Consider the following 18,011-nt stretch of genomic DNA (forward strand, 5'->3'; position numbering starts at 1 on the left):
GGCAATCACTGAGTAAATGCCAGAGATCAACAATGCTTAGCACAGAAAAATAGAATTGTTTAGAGATTAAATTACTTTCTAGTGTTGGGTTTCTAGGTTATTAACCGTTGTCATTATGCGAAAAGCACGTATAATTATGGTTAATTAGCATAGTTTGAATAATTAAACTTATTATTAGTAATTGCACCCGGAACTAATGTGATTAAACCTGTGTTTAGTTTACTAGTTATAATGGTACGTTTGAAGGCGGCAAAGCTGGCAGAAACGTTAGCACACCGGGCGAAATGCTTAGCAGTATTTCGTCTGCCGCTACGTTCTGAGTTCAAATTCCGCCGAGGTCGACTTTGCCTTTCATCCTTTCGGGGTCGATAAATTAAGTACCAGTTACACACTGGGGTTGATGTAATTGACTTAATCCGTTTGTCTGTCCTTGTTTGTCCCCTCTGTGTTTAGCCCCTTGTGGGTACTAAAGAAATAGGTATTTCGTCTGCCGTTACGTTCTGAGTTCAAATTCCGCCGAAGTCGACTTTGCCTTTCATCCTTTCGGGGTCGATAAATTAAGTGCCAGTTTCGCACTGGGGTTGATGTAATTGACTTAATCCATTTTTCTGTCCTTGTTTGTCCCCTCTGTGTTCAGCCCCTTGTGGACAGTAAAGAAATATATAACGGTATATTTGCTGAATTTCTGATACTCTCCCCATTCCTGTTTCTTTGTGCCATAATTCTTCCTAGTTCAGGCACAAAGTCTGAAATTTGTTTTTAGGTATGATCTAATCGATTACATCGATTCCTTGGTACTTATTTTGTCGATCTCGAAAAGATGAATGGAAAAGTTGACCTCGGCGAAATCTGAACTCGGAACGTAAAACCGGAAGAAATAGTGACAAACATTTTGTCCGGAGTGCTAACGATTCTTCTCTGTTCTAGGCACAAAGCCCGACATTTTTTTGGAAGGGAGGGCCAGTCGATTAGATCGACCCCAGTATGCAACTGGTACTTAATTTATCGACCACGAAAGGGTGAAAGGCAAAGTCAACCTCGGCGGAATTTGAACTCAGAACGTAACGGCAGGCAAAATACCTATTTCTTTACTACCCACAAGGGGCTAAACACAGAGGGGACAAACAAGGACAGACAAATGGATTAAGTCGATTACATCGACCCCAGTGTGTAACTGGTACTTAATTTATCGACCCAGAAAGAATGAAAGGCAAAGTCGACCTCGGCGGAATTTGAACTCAGAACGTAACAGCAGACAAAATACTATTAAGCATTTCGTCCGGCACGCTAACGATTCTGCCAGCTCGCTGTCGCCGCTTTTGTCCTATTATAGTTTCAAATTTTGGCGCAAGGCCAGCAATTTCAGGGAGGTGCTAAATCGATTTCATCGAACCCAGTATTCAACTGGTACTTATTTCATCGACCCTGAAAGGATGAAAAAACAAATCTGACCTCAACGGAATTTGAACTCAGAAAGTAAAGGCGGAAGAAATGCTGCGAAGCATTTTGTCCGGCATGCTAACGATTCTGCAAACTTGCCACTGCCGTCATTTTCCTATAATGAAAGCTTTTCCACAAAGGTGTATTATATAAGTTTTACTATTTCAAGCGTTGTTGCCTCTTCTTTGATCATAACTTTCAGGTATTTTATTCTGATGTTCAGAATATGATTTTAAAGGTAAAGTTCTTTGCATGTCCAACTCTTGGTTAGGTTTCTACTCTTACGAATATTTTGATTCTTAGAAATTTTCTTAGATATTAGCAATGACCGTGGATTTAGAATATGTAACTGAGACCCGCTTCGGTCACGACACTGACCATGGGATTGCACCGAGAAAGTTACCCTCCCAGGAACATGTCCGGGCAAGGTTGTTTATGGAAGACCATCAGTCGCCCATGGATACCGGCCTCCTCTCTCCGCGCCACCAATGTTATCCAAGGGAAAGGCAAAGGGGCCGATACAGTTTGGCACCTGTGACGTCGCAACTCATTTCTACAGCTGAGTGAACTGGAGCAATGTGAAATAAAGTGTCTTGCTCAAGAACACAACACGAAGCCCGGTCCGGGATTCGAGCTCACAATCTCACGATCGTAAGCTCGACGCTCTAACCACTGAGCCATGCGCCTTCACTTAGAACATGTAATCGTTACGTTGTAGGTGCAGTCTTGGGTGCCCTGCAGCCCGCGAGACTTTCTGAATGGTACGCCTAAAAAATAAATATTCTTCTTCAATTGTTTTAGTATTGTGGCCCTGGTGACGAGCTGTGCTTTATGCTGCCCGCTCCTCGAAGAAGCTTGCCCACTCGTTATGTTTGTTTCAAAACTAATGAAAAGTAAGAAGATAAGGTATCTACATACTGTGTAGCATCAAAGAGAGAAAATAATTCACCTATTATAAAATAAATTGTTATAACAACTTACTCAATAAGTTCAAGCTTTCTTTTTCCCTAATCTGTCAATATATAATACATATTAACCCTCCAGACGATATGCATTTTTGTGATATAGCGTATCATTTCTTTTCCTCGTGACAATTTTACGAAGCAGCAATAATGTATGCCCATGCACATAACTTTATGCTATTTTATGTAGAGAAATGTTGGTGTTGCACATCTCTTTGATTTTCGCTTAGTGAATTAGCGAAGACGAACTTATTGAAAAGCAGACGTGCAAAAGATTTACGTCTCCATGGAAGAAAATGCAATGTTAATTTTAATACTAGTTTCTTTCTTCTATTAAACATTTATAATGCATTCAGGAACAGTTTCCTAAATATTTCCAATTCGTGTAGCACTTCAAAAAACGGACGTTTCCAGTGAAAATGTTATAGCAACGCAAAAACCTATTAAACAAGGCCAGTATCCTTCTTTTGAAACTTTAATAAAATATACCAAATGTTCATTTTTTATTCTAAACTCCTTTTAGATGCTTAAGTACTGTCGTAGGATCGGTATAGGAATTTTAAAATGGGAATATTTATGGAACGTCACTCTCACGGAAATATAGAAAAATATACCCCTAAGAAAACAAACTCTTTTGCGCAATTTCTTTAGTCAGGAATCATCGGAATGCCATTCTTCCGATAAAAGGTATCCCTTAATATACACCTGTGTCCATGTAATGATTTGTTGATGTTAAAACTTTTGGAGAGTTCTGCAATGTTCCAACCATATTCCATAGCTGACGTTGGAGGAAAAATAAATTTGTCCTCTGGATTTTCAACATACCTTTGCTTCAGATAGTTTGCACGCCCTTTACCGTCTCTCGACACTCCGTCATACAATAAATCTTTTGTTGCTTTATCAATTGGTAACATTAGTTCAAATTGTTTCGTGTCCAATTCCGGTGTTTCTTCAACCAAATGTTCTTCAGGTGGTTTGGCAACTGCCTCTGCTGGCTTCTGTTCTAACTTCGGATCACCAGTAGCGAACATAAGTTTTTTGCGAAGGATATCACTTGCTCGGCCTTTTTCAGTTTCTTTCACTCCCGTCAGTTCATTCTCTCGTCTTTTTCGATGCCAAGTGAGACGTAAAGTTTGTTCCTTTGCAATACTGTCTTCCCAGAATTTGATATTTGCAAAATTTGTTCGAGCCATCTTGAAAAAATAATAGACACTTTCCTGTTACTTCTCCTTACTTTTTAGAATGTCCTAACACACCGTAATTTCGATTAAAGCCAAGGGCTGTTTTCCTTAATATTTTAATTTCGTATAACAACCAACCATAAATTATTTATTCATATACTTGATATGTCTTCATATCTCTACATGTATATACATGTCTTTTAATATGGCAATTATTCAATCATCTAAATATAAACGATTATTTGTAATAACATCTGGCTGCCCCTACATCAATTTCAAGTTTCACATTTTCAGTGCCTCTTAAACAAACTTTTTTTCATGATGTTCGCCTTAATCCATGCAGTTTACTGTTTGTTACCAGTGACAACCAGCAACTCTTAAGCACCGCCCCCAAAAAGTACGTCGCAATTTTTTTCGGGTAAGGGAGGTAACTCCAGCTTGCCGAAGTTAGATCTCGCGCGATTTTGGCTCGGGTTGACATTGCACGCAGGAAAATGGCGCCGAAGTATCCTTACGAATTGGATGTGTTTACAGTGCCGCACAGCAGGATGAAGGCACTGGTACAGCAATACTGCGAAATGGTAAGAAAGATCATTTAACACCTCGTTTATCTAAGGACGGAATATCTAAGCCCAAATCCAAACGGTCTTCACACACGACTGCATCAAACCAGCGACCGTCGCTTCAGTATTTTTGTTATTTCGAATTATTTTCAATTCGCACAAATCGTTAAAAAAAATCTTTCTGTAAAGCTTTTTACCGATAAATTTATATATTATTGGGGCGATCCTTCGGTATATGTCCCGTTACGCCTATTATTGGATAACCCTTATAATTTTTTTAAATACAGTTTTTTTAAAACTTCGATTTTTTGATTTAAAAAAGAAGAGACTATCAAAATATTTTCTGTTTACTTTAATTAATTTAATTAATTAATGTCTTAATAATAAATCTTTGGAATTGAAATATGAATTTTTGACATTCTGGTACAACAAATAAGAACATTAGATTACGTATTTTCCTTTAAAACAATCAAACTCGAGTCATGAACGATGTTTTGATAAATTGATCGCCTCACTCTTATATCCTACGCATGGCTTTTATAAGCGATTGTACTTTGTTACGTAAAATAAAGTAGCTTATCTCTTTCGCAGTATTTTCTTATTTCCGCATCAATACTAACTACTCACTGGTATTATGCAATATGCCAGGGTCGTTGTTGTTTTAAGTACCTATATGTCCTGTACACCAGCCCAGGGTGTGACATTTTGAGGTTATCAAAATAAAAACAACGGAATTTGGAAATAGCGATGCAGTACTTTCGTATATAACTTTAGGGATGCCAGGTATTTACCTGGCATTCATACCTGGCATCCCTAAAGTTATATACGAAAGTACATATGGAGTTCTTATCGAGGTCGACTTTGCCCTTTCATCCTCTCGGGGTCGATAAATAAAGTACCAGGTTCGCACTGGGGTCGATGTAATCGACTTAATCCCTTTGTCTGTCCTTGTTTGGCCCCTTGTGGGTAGTAAAGAAATATATATACGAGCCAATTACAGGTGATTGTGGCTGGTTATACAACTAAGCGCCGGCCAATTCTATCCCAAATTCCGCACTTAAAGACGTAGTAAATATAAGCCCAAATTCAAAGGCTTTTTAGCTGCTATTTTTATTTCTATTCGTTCATCAGTCGCGTAATCATAAACTTGGAGAACTACAATAAAACTACCCAACGACTTCATCCACTGCAACTTAAAACTCATGTTTATCACTCTATCATCACCAGCTTATCTCCACCACGTCTACTAACAACTACTAATCTCTTTGCTGAAACACCCCCAAATACTTACAATCTGCCGCTTCTCAGAAATTCGTAATCCTAACAACCCTGTCTCCATTGGCAACTGTTTCACTAATCTCACAGCTACCTTGACACGCCAACATCCTTCCTGGGTCACTGCTCAGATCTCACATTCATAACATCAACCATGCTCCAATTTTCGCCTTTTCAACCCTTTCGGCCTCCCCACAATCTTCGCCTTTTCAACCCTTTCGGCCTCCCCACAATCTTCGCCTTTTCAACCCTTTCGGCCTCCCCATAATCTTCGCAGCTTCTTAACACTTCACGGACTCAAAAACTCCTGTTCCTGCCCGACACCCATCTCCTCACCTAAACTACGTAGTTTTTATACAGACGAGACTGTATTGGCGCCATCTCTTTTGCTCGGGACCAACTCGTTTTTAATTAACACGCACATTTGCTTCGGAATGTCCAGAGAGCTGGTTGCGTGTTGTTTTTCTTCTATGTCCACGGAGATTTAAGTAACACGAGCCAAGTCAACCTGTTAATAAATACCACTCCAATTATGTGTTGAGTGCTACTTCCATTTATTTGTTCACTCATGTATACAGACATACACACACACACATCTTGTAATGCTGCCTCCGGTGTTTGTAAATTTACATTCGCACCAACTACTTGTGTGGTGTTTGTTTTCATTGCCGTCCTTTACGTCCACTCATTATTCCGATTAGCTTTTTGCTGTTGATGCCGCCAAAATGAACAATATCATCGTTAAAGGCGTGAAATTGTCATGATTTTTGGAATTCGAAATATTTTTTCAAAACAAATGCATTTTTCAAGATGTGCGAAACAGCATTAGCCCCAAAATGCCTCTCCCCCCAACCTAGCAGCTTTTTTGTTGTTGACGCCACCAAAATGAATAATATTATCGTTAAAGGCGTGAAATTGTCATGATTTTTGGATGATAACTGATGAAGAAAAGATGTTCAACGTCTTGAGTTTGAATTTTCTGTTTGTTTCTTTGTCACCCTTCTGTCATTTTGGGGGGCTAATGCAGTTTCGCACATCTTAAAAAATGCATTTTTTTGGAAAAAAAATGTTTCAGATTACGAATATGAAAAAAAGAAAATGTTTAACTCACCTCCCCATTTAAAATTTTGAACTTTTTCAAAACTTTTTTCCCCTTATGTTTTAGATGACAGAGATTTCAAATATGCAAGAAACCACGTTTTCAAAATTTTAAATTCAATAAGCATATAGATATGTGTATGAAGAGATAGATAGATATGAATGTCTTCCTGGGGTTAAAAACAATAACACCGTCTTCTGTAGGACCACCACATTTAGTTGACAAATATAGTTTACGAATAAGGAAAAATAGATAACCAGATAAATAAATAAATGGATGAAAATGTTCAAAATTTAAAATTGGAGGAGGGGATGAAATTTGAGACCCCTTATTAAACTTTATAACAAATTATTAAACATTATTTGTCATAAAATGGTGTATATTTTCATTTACATTGGATTATTAAAGGCAAACAGAAGTAAAATGCAAACTCTTTTCACTTTAATGATTTTGTCTGTATTTAATTTCGATTTGCATATGTTCGTCAATATGCTACGATCTCTTTAAAGTAGGCAAAATCAAAAATTTTAATGGGAGAGAGAAGGGTGAAATTAAAAAAAAACATTTTTTTTAGCATATTCATAATCTCCGACATCTAAAATGTAGGAATCTGAAAAAAGTTTCTTTTTAAAAAAATGCATTTTTCAAGGAGAGGTGCAAAACTGCATTAGCCTCCATTTTTAAATATATATATATATGTGTGTGTGTGTGTGTGTGTGTGAACTTAAAGAATATGCACACCCAGGGTTTAGGGTAGGGTCACACCAAAAACGGATGGTGTGCATGGCAAAGGTAAAGAATACACTCTCCCAATGTTTAGGGTTAGGGTTACGCTGAAAATGGGTGGTGTGCGTATTCTTTACCTCCGCTATGCACACAACCCATTTTCGTGTGTGTGTATATATATATATATATATACGATATTGTTTGTGTGTATCGTCTTCCATGATTATGATGGGCTGTGCAAGACTGTAAGCCGGAATGTATTAATTCTTGTGATCAGAGTCAGCTTACAGATTCTCACTTTCTCGTTGCCGTCCCCTGTTTCACTTAATTTACATCAGTTTATGCTAGGTTTCAGTTAATTAGCTGCAAATGGAATTGCCTGCTTTCTATTGATAATGATATCCTCAAACTAGAGTTGACCTTGGTCCTACATTTTGTGTCTTTTCCCTCCCACCTCTCTTTGGGGTGTATTGCATGAACTTTGCATCTTAATACCTTTGTCTTTGCAAAAGTTTATCAGTGAGTAACTAATACAGCCAAGTTGTTTAATGCAATAGCTCTCACAAGAACTAAATTCATACTTGGTTGTTTATCAAACTAATTGTTCCCGATGATAAAAGTTGCACATTAATCTGTAAAAAAAAAAGAATTTTTATTCTTGCATTGCTTTGTGCATTTTAGTTGAAGCCAAACATTTAGCCAATCAGCAGCATTGTTACAAGACCGCAATGACCTCAATAAAGCAATTAACCAATCATAACTGCTGTATTGTATGGTTGAAGACTTAGATGTTATCTGCTGATAAAATACCTCAGAGGAAGCTGTTTGCGTAATACATGTCATTCCTTTGACAAAAATCAAGCCAGATTAGTTGATTTCTTGACAAAGTGGCTGAAATTAATTGCAAAGAATGTAAAATAATGACCAAGAGGCTGATGAAGTTGGGATTAAATTTTGTGGTCTAGAATCATAAAAATTTGTTGGTGCAGGTATGGCTGTGTGGTTAAGCAATTTACTTCTCAGTCAATTCTACATTGTGGTACCTTGGGCAAGTGTTTCCTTGTATATCCCTCGGCTAACCAAAACCTTGTAGATGGATTTGGTAGACAGAAATTGAAAGAAGCTCATTATAAAATGGCGGTGCCCCAGCATGGCTACAGCTCATAAGCTGAAACTAGAATCAATCAATCAATCAAATACTTGAGGAGACTTATTGAGTCAAGTACATCAACATCAAAATAAAAAATCAAATGGAAATTGTAGTTGTGATACCTGTGCCGGTGGCACATAAAAAGCACCATCCGAATGTGGCCGCTGCCAGTCTTCCCTGGCAACTGTGCTGGTGGCACGTAAAAAGCACCTACTACACTCATGGAATGATTGGCATTAGGAAGGGCATCCAGTTGTAGAAACTCAGACTGGAGCCTGGTGCAGCCTCCTGGCTTCCCAGACCCCAGTCGAACTGTCCAACCCTTACTAGCATGGAAAACAGACGTTGAATGATGATGATGATATATATATAAACGTTAAACCCTCCTTCTTTCCTGAGCGTCCAATAATATTATATTTGTTCCACGTCCTTGCGTTGTTGTATTTTTTTGTGCTTTCATGTTTGGATTAACTTTATATATATGTAATTAATAAAGAAGCATATCAGAAAAGAAGCACATATATATATATATATATATATATATATAAATGGGTGGTGTGTGTGTTCTTTACCTCCTCTGTAGTTGGTTGCAGGAAAGTCATCTGATTTTAGAATATCCACCTTGACAAATTCCATCCAACCCATGCAAGCATGGAAAAGCGGATGTTAAATGATGATGATGATACATATTACATTAAAAATACATTGTCTGGATTGCCGTGGCAAGGAATGCCTTCTTGTTGTTTACTGAAATGCATGTGAAGTTTTTAAGAAAATAAAAAAATAACTGTAGCTTTGTTACAAGTAATACATTGTGTTTGGAATAATAAATTTATGTAGACAGGTTTTAAAATAAATATTTAAGCTCTTACCCACACTATTTTTTTTTTTTTTTGTAATTGTGTGAGTTTCCCTGAGTATAAATCTTGCTTTTGTCTTGGTAAACAACTTTCACAATTTTAAAATAGATTTCTCTTTCTATATAAGATACAGTTTTTCAAAAAAAATTTTTTTATATATTTTCTGTGAGAAGAAGGTGGTAAGCTGGCAGAATTGTTACTATGCCGAAGGCGGCGAGCTGGCTGAATCGTTAGCACGCCCGGCGAAATGCTTAGCGGTATTTCGTCTGCTGCTACGTTCTGAGTTCGAATTCCGCCGAGGTCGACTTTGTGTTTCATCCTTTCGGGGTCAATTAAATAAGTACCAGTTACGCATTGGGATCGATGTAATCGACTTAATCCGTTTGTCTGTCCTTGTTTGTCCCCTCTGTGTTTAGCCCTTTGTGGGTAGTAAAGAAATAGGTATTTCGTCTGCCGCTACGTTCTGAGTTCAAATTCCGCCGAGGTCAACTATGCCTTTCATCCTTTCAGGGTCAATTAAATAAGTACCAATTATGCACTGGGGTCGATGTAATCGACTTAATCCGTTTGTCTGTCCTTGTTTGTCCTCTCTGTGTTTAGCCCCTTGTGGGTAGTAAAGAAATAGGTATTTCATCTGCCACTATGTTCTGAGTTCAAATTCCGCCGAGGTCGATTAAATAAATACCAGTTACTCACTGGGGTCGATATAATCGACTTAATACATCTGTCTGTCCTTGTTTGTCCTCTCTGTGTTTAGCCCCTTGTGGGTAGTAAAGAAATAGGTATTTCATCTGCCGCTATGTTCTGAGTTCAAATTCCACCGAGGTCGACTTTGCCTTTCATCCTTTTGGGGTCAATTAAATAAGTACCAATTATGCACTGGGGTCGATGTAATCAACTTAATCTCTTTGTCTGTCCTTGTTTGTCCTCTCTGTGTTTAGCCCCTTGTGGGCAATAAAGAAATAAGAATTGTTAGCATGCTGGCCAAAATGCTCAGAGGCATTTTGTTCATATTTATTTCTGAATTCAAATTCTGCCAAGATAGATTTTGCCTGTCATCCCTTCATGGTCGATAAAGTAAGTCCTGGTTGAACACTGGGATTGATGTAAATGGCTTAACCTTCCCCCGTTGTCACAACCAATGGAGTGCCACAACACTGATCAGCTAGAAATAGCAGCTAAATCTCCCTCAAATTACACCTGTCTTTAAAAACAGAATACAAAGAAAATATGGATTACGTAGTTGCAGATACATTTTGCTTGGAAAACGTTGGAAAGGTCAAGGATAGAATGTCCTTGATTAATGGTCAGTTCAATTAAGGTAAACCTGGAGCTGAATTATGTTCATGTGGTTTGCCTAAAGCAGTGGTTCTCAACCCTTTTTTTTTTTTTACCTATTGACTCCTTAGATTACTATTTTTATTCTGGTGGACCCTCCCATAACCATTCCATGTTTAAAAACTAGTTTGATGGATACTTCTTTCAAAATTCTTGTTCATCACATTCCCTTTTTCTTTTACCTGTTTCAGTCATTTGACTGCGACCATGCTGGAGCACCGCCATTAGTCGAGCAAATTGACCCCAGGACTTATTCTTTGTAAGCCTAGTACTTATTCTATCAGTCTCTTTTGCCGAACCGCTAAGTTACAGCGACGTAAACATACTAGCATCGGTTGTCAAGTGATGTTGGGGAGACAAACACAGACACACATATATATATGTATATATATATACATATATATGACGGCCTTTTTTCAGTTTCTGTCTACCAAATCCACTCACAAGGCTTTGGTCAGTCCGAGGCTATAGTGGAAGACACTTGCCCAAGGTGCCACGCAGTGGGACTGAACCCGGAACCATGTGGTTGGTAAGCAAGCAAGCTACTTTAGGTTTGCAATAACACTCTCTGAAAAAACACGTTTCAGTGGCTGAAAATATGTTGGAACCATGTTAAGCAATAGAGAAAGAAACTTAACCGATTTTTTACAATAAATACATCTAAAGCAAAGTTTGTTCTTTAACCCCTAAAATACTACTGTGAACCCCCAATTTACTGTCGTACTTGTATGGAACCTCCCCCCCCCAAAAAAAAGCACCCTATGTGGACCTCCCCATGGTCATGTGAACCTTAGTCGAGAACCACTGGCCGAAAGGAAGAACTCGTTGCTTGGCAGCTAAGATTAGCTAATTACTCATTAGTCAGTAATTTTGCATTTTATCCATTGTCTATATCTTTCTTTTTTTCTTCTTTCCTCTCTTTCTCCTCCCTGTAGCAGTAATTAAATCCTAAAACTAATTTATCAGATGCCATGAAAAAATATGAAAATTATAAAAGTATGAACTGTACTCAGCTTAATTCATTATTTTCTTCTTATATTTCATAGTTCTTCTTTCAAATGGATTCATTATTATTATTGTGATTTAGATTCGAAGTATTGTATCTCACCCATTGTGTGACCGGTCCTAAAAGTATACATAAAAAGTTTGTCGACATCAGGATTTAGAATTAAAGGAATGTCAGACCATTCATTACAAGTGGTTTCATGTTAAAAACAAACAAGTTTGTCATTGGCAGCCGGATTTAGAAATGGAACAGTATAATAGCAGTCATTGTGATTAATTCCTGATTAAGGAAGTTCCTCATTACCAACCATATTTATCTTGGGAAAATCTGTGTCGTTATCACTTTGTTTACTGTCGTTGTGAGGGAAGGTTTCCGTTTGAACGGCAGTTCTTTAAAATAATTTCCACGTAACTAAACACTTTTAAACTTCGTATACTGGTAGAATGTGTTTATAAAACATCTTTTTCTCTTGGCTTTATTGAGAAAATTCTATAGTTTGTAAGATATTTGTTGTTTTTTTTTCTTCAATTTCTGCAATTTCAACCAATCAATGACGTCTATTGAGGTAAAAAAACATTCGGTGTCGTATGACTATGTCCCTCGTTTAAGAAACAGATTGGGTTTATTTACATTTGTGAAGAAAAAAAGATACCCTTCCCCCAGCCCTAACCCTAACCTTAACTAACCCTACCTCTAACTCTAAAATAGATTGAAATGCAATAGATCGATACTCGGGTCATAATTATGGGTGACAATTTCATATGACACCGCTAGAAAAAACTGCTGTTCAAACCGAAAAGGTCCCATGCTTATCTGGTTCACTTGGGTATTTTAATTCCTTTCGCTTGTGTTATGCTTCGGGGAAAATCTGCTTCAAGTCATGCAACGGCTCGTGTTTTCTATTTCAGTTGACCCTGACCAATTTCTCCAGTGCTTGCGAAGTGATGCAGCTACTGAAACAGTTGGGAACGACATTCAACGAATTTAAAGAGCACGAAACCATTGAAAACAAATACATAATGCAGAAACTGCAGCACAAGTTGCAGCAGTTGTCGATTACCAACAATGTTGTGTGCAACTGCCACAAAGACTATAAACTCTCTCAAATGCTTCAACTCCTTGAAGACGGACTTTCCAAATGTTCCAAGACGGACCAAGATCGGCTCAACTATGGCCTTAAACTGCGCATGGCGCTGGATGATTTTACCAAAGACTTCATTCCCCATATGCAAGAAGAAGAAGAGGTACTGATATTTATTTCCTTCATACATATTTTACATTCGTTTGTTTTTTAAATGCTATTCTGAGTTGAGTGGGTATAAATTCTGGTATTTATAGTTGGCTGTTCTTCCTACTACTGAAATGTCAAGTGGGAAAAGCTTCTTATTTTCACTTTGGTAGATTGCATCAACTAGTTTTCCATTGAACTAACATATTAGTTCTTGTTAATTTATTCATTTTTTTTTTTGCTTCATGGCATTAAGTAGATGACACATTTTTCTCTAGACAGGACGATGATTTATCTTGGGTAGCTTTTTTTCCAGGTATTTTGGTGTCTATTCTCCACAGTTAGGTAAAATGAAACAGGAAAATTAACCCTTTTGTTACCAACCTGGCTGAAACCAGCTCTGGCTCTTACTACAAATCTCTTGTTTTCATAAGTTTTGAATTAAAATCTTCCACCAAACCTTAGTCACAATTTATGTTCCTAACACTAGCTGAATGATAACCAAGTTATTTTACTAAATTCTTTGTTATATTTAAGGTAATTGAATGAAACCCAGAGCATCTCAAAATAAATATAGTAACGAAAGGGTTAAACAATGTGAATAAATAAACATTGCATTTGACAGAGTAGTCTGAATGCTAAAGGGTTGACCCCTTTCGCTACCAACCTGGCTAAAACTGGCTCTAGCTCTTGAGTACAAATCTCTTGTTTTCATAAGTTTTGCATTAAAATCTTCCACCAAACCTTAGTCGCAATTTATGTTCCTAACACTAGCTGAATGATAACTAAGTTATTTTACTAAATTCTTTGTTATATTTAAAGTAACTGAAAGAAACACAGAGCATCTCAAAATAAATACAGTAACGAAAGGGTTAAAACCCTTTAGCATTAAAATTACTCTGACATGTATCATCATCATCATTTGATGTCTGTTGTCCATGCTGGCTGGCATGGGTTGGATGATTTGACCCCAGCTGAGGAGCTGCACCAAATCTGACTCCTGTCTGATTTGGCATGGTTTCTACAGTTGGATGCCCTTCCTAATGCCAATCACTTTACAGAGTGTGCTGGGTGCTTTTACATGGTGCCACATGGGTTCCACATGGGTGCTTTTACATGGCACTGCATGAGCGCTTTTATGTGGTGCTGCACGAACACTTTTATGTGACACCACCAGAAGGACCATTCTTAACACTTCTGCTGCAGAGTGTAGGTCTTCCTGAGTACAGCATTATATCATTATCTCAAAGCCACAATATTTCAGTGGTGTGATTGTTTATTTTTAGAACGACATTCTAAGATAAGTGTGAGAGGCTGGATCTGATTGGTTTGAACATGAAACAGGTTGAATATTTGGGCCAGATGTGGCTAGTTGAAGGATTAAGTAGATGACACAAATTTTTTCCCTAGACAGGATGATGGCTTCTCTCTGATAACTCTTATCCGGAGGTTTTGGTGCCTGTTCTTCATAACTAGGTCAAATGAGATACACTAAGATTAAAATATATATATATATATAAGAATTTTTTGTGTAATAAGATAAAAAAACCAAGGCTGTATAGATGGTCTTACAGCTGTTTCTAGGATGTTCTAATATCTATAAATGCTCTAATATCTATACAGCCTTGGTTTTTTTTATCTCATTATGCAAAAAATTCTTATATACACACGCTGACATAGAACCAATTTTGAACCCTTTATTCTCAATATTACCGAATCTGGAACTTAACTATGGTCTGTCTATAGCACTTATTCAGCATTACCTGACACCTTTGGGTCTCAATGACACCATTATCTCATATATATATATATATATATATATATATATATTATATATATATATGTGTGTGTGGAGGCGCAATGGCCTAGTGGTTAGGGCAGCGGACTCACGGTCATAGGATCGCGGTTTCGATTCCCAGACCGGTCGTTGTGAGTGTTTATTGAGCGAAAACACCTAAAAGCTCCACGAGACTCTGGCAGGGGGTGGTGATCCCTGCTGTACTCTTTCACCACTCTCCCACTCTTTCTTCTGTTGGCCTGCTCGCTTAGCCAGTGGGGTGGCGTCATTCGAAGGCTAAAACAATGCGAACACATTGTGACCAGCGATGTGTAACTACATCTGATGGACTGGTCAGTCACGTGATATATATATATATATATACTGCCTTTAGAAACCTGATGAAATCAATTTCCTCTACAAACAAGTTGAAGCTGGGAAAATAATAAGCTTACAGATATCAAACAATAACTGGTTATGATCAGAATTATAGATTTTAATGGCTTGACTACAACAGCTCATAGCAATAAAAGTAGATGCTTTTCCTTTGGGACGTAGTGTAGTCCCCTCGGAATAGAAATTGGGATTGCTAAGTTTTGTATCAAATAATAATTTATATTACCTATCACAAATCCAAATACCGTCCTTCCATATTTTCTTGGCTTTTAATCAGTTACCTAAATAAAAATTACAACACGTGTGGCTGTATGGTTAAGAAGCTTGCTTTCCAGCCATGTGATCTTGGGTTCAATCCCACTGCATGGCACCTTAGACAAGTTTTTTCAATAGACCCTGTGCTAACCAAAGCCTTGTGAGTGGATTTGGTAGGGGGAAACTGAAAGAAGTCCATCGTGTGTGTGTGTGTCTACATATATATATCATCATCATTGTTTAACGGTGATTCAAGAAAAACTAGTGACAGACACCCATCTAAAAGAACGCACAGGTATACCAATAAGAAACTTGATGGAAATGTTGACCTTCTGTGTAGAAACTACCTACTTTAGTATGGACACTGATATATATCGACAGGAATATATATTGGCAGTGGCGAGAAAACACTTTAAGAATGAGAGCCCAGGTTCGAAATTTCCCCAAGACACCTGATGAAGGCTGGCAGGTATATCAGCTGAAATGTGTTAACAAACAAGATGAGGACAAATATCCATCAATTGTAAATAATGTAAATTATTATTTCTTTCTATAACTTCTTTTCATTATCATCATCATCATTTAACGTCCGTTGTCTATGCTGGCATGGGTTGGACGGTTTGACTGGGCTGGCATGCTGGAAGGCTGCACCAGACTCCAGTCTAATTTGGCATAGTTCTCTATGGCTGGTTGCCCTTCCTAATGCATATGGGTTCTTTTATGTGCCATTTGCATGACACCAGTATCTACCATGACTGTGATTTTGCTCAGCTTGATGGGCCTTCTCAAGCATGACATAATGCCAAATATCTTGGTCATTGCCTCCGTGAGGCCCAACACTTGAAATGAGCTTGGCCACTTTGCCTCCATGAGGTCCATCGCTCAAAAGGAACTCAGCCACCTCTCCATGAGGGTTCTATGTATTGTTCTCTTCTGCTGTTTAGCATGAAATGTTATGCTGTACATAGTTCTGAGTTCAAATCTTGTGAAAGATTACTTTTTCATCCTTCTGAGGATTGGTAAAATAAGTACCAAACAAGTACATCATCATCGATTCCTTGATATTACTGTCTTGTGTCCTAAGCTTCATAGAGTTGGTTATCTAGTTCCCATGGCATAGAAGTGACTGAACTCACAACATTCTCCTTCAACTGGCTGTCTGTCTCTCTGTCTCACAGAATTACTCATTTACAGCTGAGTGTACTGGAGCAACATCTATATATATAAACGGCAAAATGGTTGTCTGTATGTTGTGTGTGTGTGTGTCCTTTATACAAATCCATAATTTTTCAGTTAGAGGGCTCGCACTTTCTATGGTCATTCAAAACCGTCCAAGGGTGCTCGTGCACATCTTTACATTTCCCTAATCACCCCGCAAAGCCATAAAAAAATCAATAGAAGTGACTTTTTTGTGAATTTTCTATCCAAAACCCAATCAAAATGCCTGAAACTTGATACGCCAATTGAATGCCAGCTAGCTGTATGTGATTGGTCGGAGATTTGGACAGTAATCGCATGTATGTGCGCACGCACGCAGCTGTATATGCATGCACTAGCACTATGACCCGGCATTGCCCAGTCATAGTGCTAGTGAAATATATTTTACTCAAGAAGATAATGCACCACCCAGTCTGGGAATTGAAACCATGATCTAGCAATTGGGTGTGCAGCATCCTTACCACTAGGCCATATACCTTCACTCACACAAACAAGTACCGGCTCGCTTTAGTCATCTGTGCTTCCCCCCACCACCACCACTTTCTTTGCTTTGTGTCTATGTTGGCAGTGGTAATGTTTGGGTAGTGAAGGGGTAGAAATGGGAGTGTGTTTGTTGTTAAACTGCGTTTCCTTAATTAGGCTAACGACAAAAGAGAAAAATGCTTCTCTATAATTGCTTCACCTAAATTGAAATTAGCAGCTTTACCATCTCACAAAAGTGACATATTGGATTTTCCAATCCTGATTACCGTCTGGAAAAATGCAAAACCAACACTAAAAATAAACTGCTACATTATCGAAATCTCAAAGCTACGAAATAATGCACGATTAATTCAAAACAATGTGAATCATTAAGTATTATATTTGAGTAAATGGGAAAAAAAAAAGGCATGAGAGGGGCAATGTATAACCCTGGATAAAATAGAATTTAATTTAATAAATATATTCTCTGACAAATTGATATTTTAATAAAATGACATTGAGTTATTTCCTCTGCTTATCGTTTATGCACGTGTAACAAAGAAAAAAAAACCATTTTGGTTCACCCATCTGCCAGTTTTGAGGATAATCAAACCAAAATAATGAGTATTTCTGCCAAATTTGGGGAAAATCCTTGAACCCTTTCGTTACTAACCCGGTTGAAACCATTTCTGGCTCTGAGTACAAATGTCTTGTTTTCATAAGTTTTGAATTAAAATCTTCCACCAAACTTTAGTCACAATTTATGTTCCTAACACAAGCTGAATGATAACTAAGTTATTTTACTAAATTCTTTGTTATATTTAAAGTAATTGAAAGAAACAGAGCATCTCTAAATAAATACAATAACGAACGGTTTAAGTTGTTTTCCAGTAATTTTGCAAACACAGACAAACAGACTATGATGAACAACTACAATATCCCGGTTTCGTTTACGTATGCAGGGCAATAATCTGATTGCTAAAGGGTTAAATCAGCCAAATTCTATTCTCAACAAAATTTTTCCTTGCACCTAAGAAACAGTTATATTTCTCTTGCATTAGAAATTTTGAAGTAA

General features: G+C 37.6%; 2 protein-coding genes and 1 long non-coding RNA gene across 4 annotated transcripts in view; 1 reads left to right on the forward strand and 2 right to left on the reverse strand.

Annotated features, from left to right (window-relative positions):
• LOC115217044 (F-box/LRR-repeat protein 5) overlaps nt 1-18,011 on the forward strand; it is a 74,440-nt gene that overhangs the window by 3,515 nt on the left and 52,914 nt on the right. Inside the window, exons 1-2 of one of the 2 annotated variants that reach the window (XM_029786609.2) lie at nt 4,020-4,164; nt 12,509-12,844. In XM_029786609.2, coding sequence (XP_029642469.1) covers nt 4,078-4,164; nt 12,509-12,844 — 423 coding nt within the window. In that variant the 5' untranslated portion in view covers nt 4,020-4,077. Of the gene's footprint in view, nt 1-4,019; nt 4,165-12,508; nt 12,845-18,011 lie in introns of those variants that run through there. The other variant, XM_036507201.1, reaches the window with a different exon arrangement.
• Nucleotides 2,860-3,925, reverse strand: LOC115217270 (protein ATP6V1FNB-like). The gene has a single exon (XM_029786912.2). The coding sequence runs from the start codon at nt 3,593-3,595 to the stop codon at nt 3,050-3,052; it is 546 nt and encodes a 181-aa protein (XP_029642772.1). The 5' UTR covers nt 3,596-3,925; the 3' UTR covers nt 2,860-3,049.
• Nucleotides 4,316-13,647, reverse strand: LOC118765340. Its single transcript, XR_005001177.1, has 3 exons — nt 13,480-13,647; nt 4,763-4,765; nt 4,316-4,327 (listed from the first exon to the last, which is right to left on the reverse strand). It is a non-coding gene; the product is annotated as an uncharacterized LOC118765340 (long non-coding RNA).

The sequence above is a fragment of the Octopus sinensis genome, linkage group LG11 (assembly GCF_006345805.1).
Source record: "Octopus sinensis linkage group LG11, ASM634580v1, whole genome shotgun sequence".
Taxonomy (NCBI): domain Eukaryota; kingdom Metazoa; phylum Mollusca; class Cephalopoda; order Octopoda; family Octopodidae; genus Octopus; species Octopus sinensis.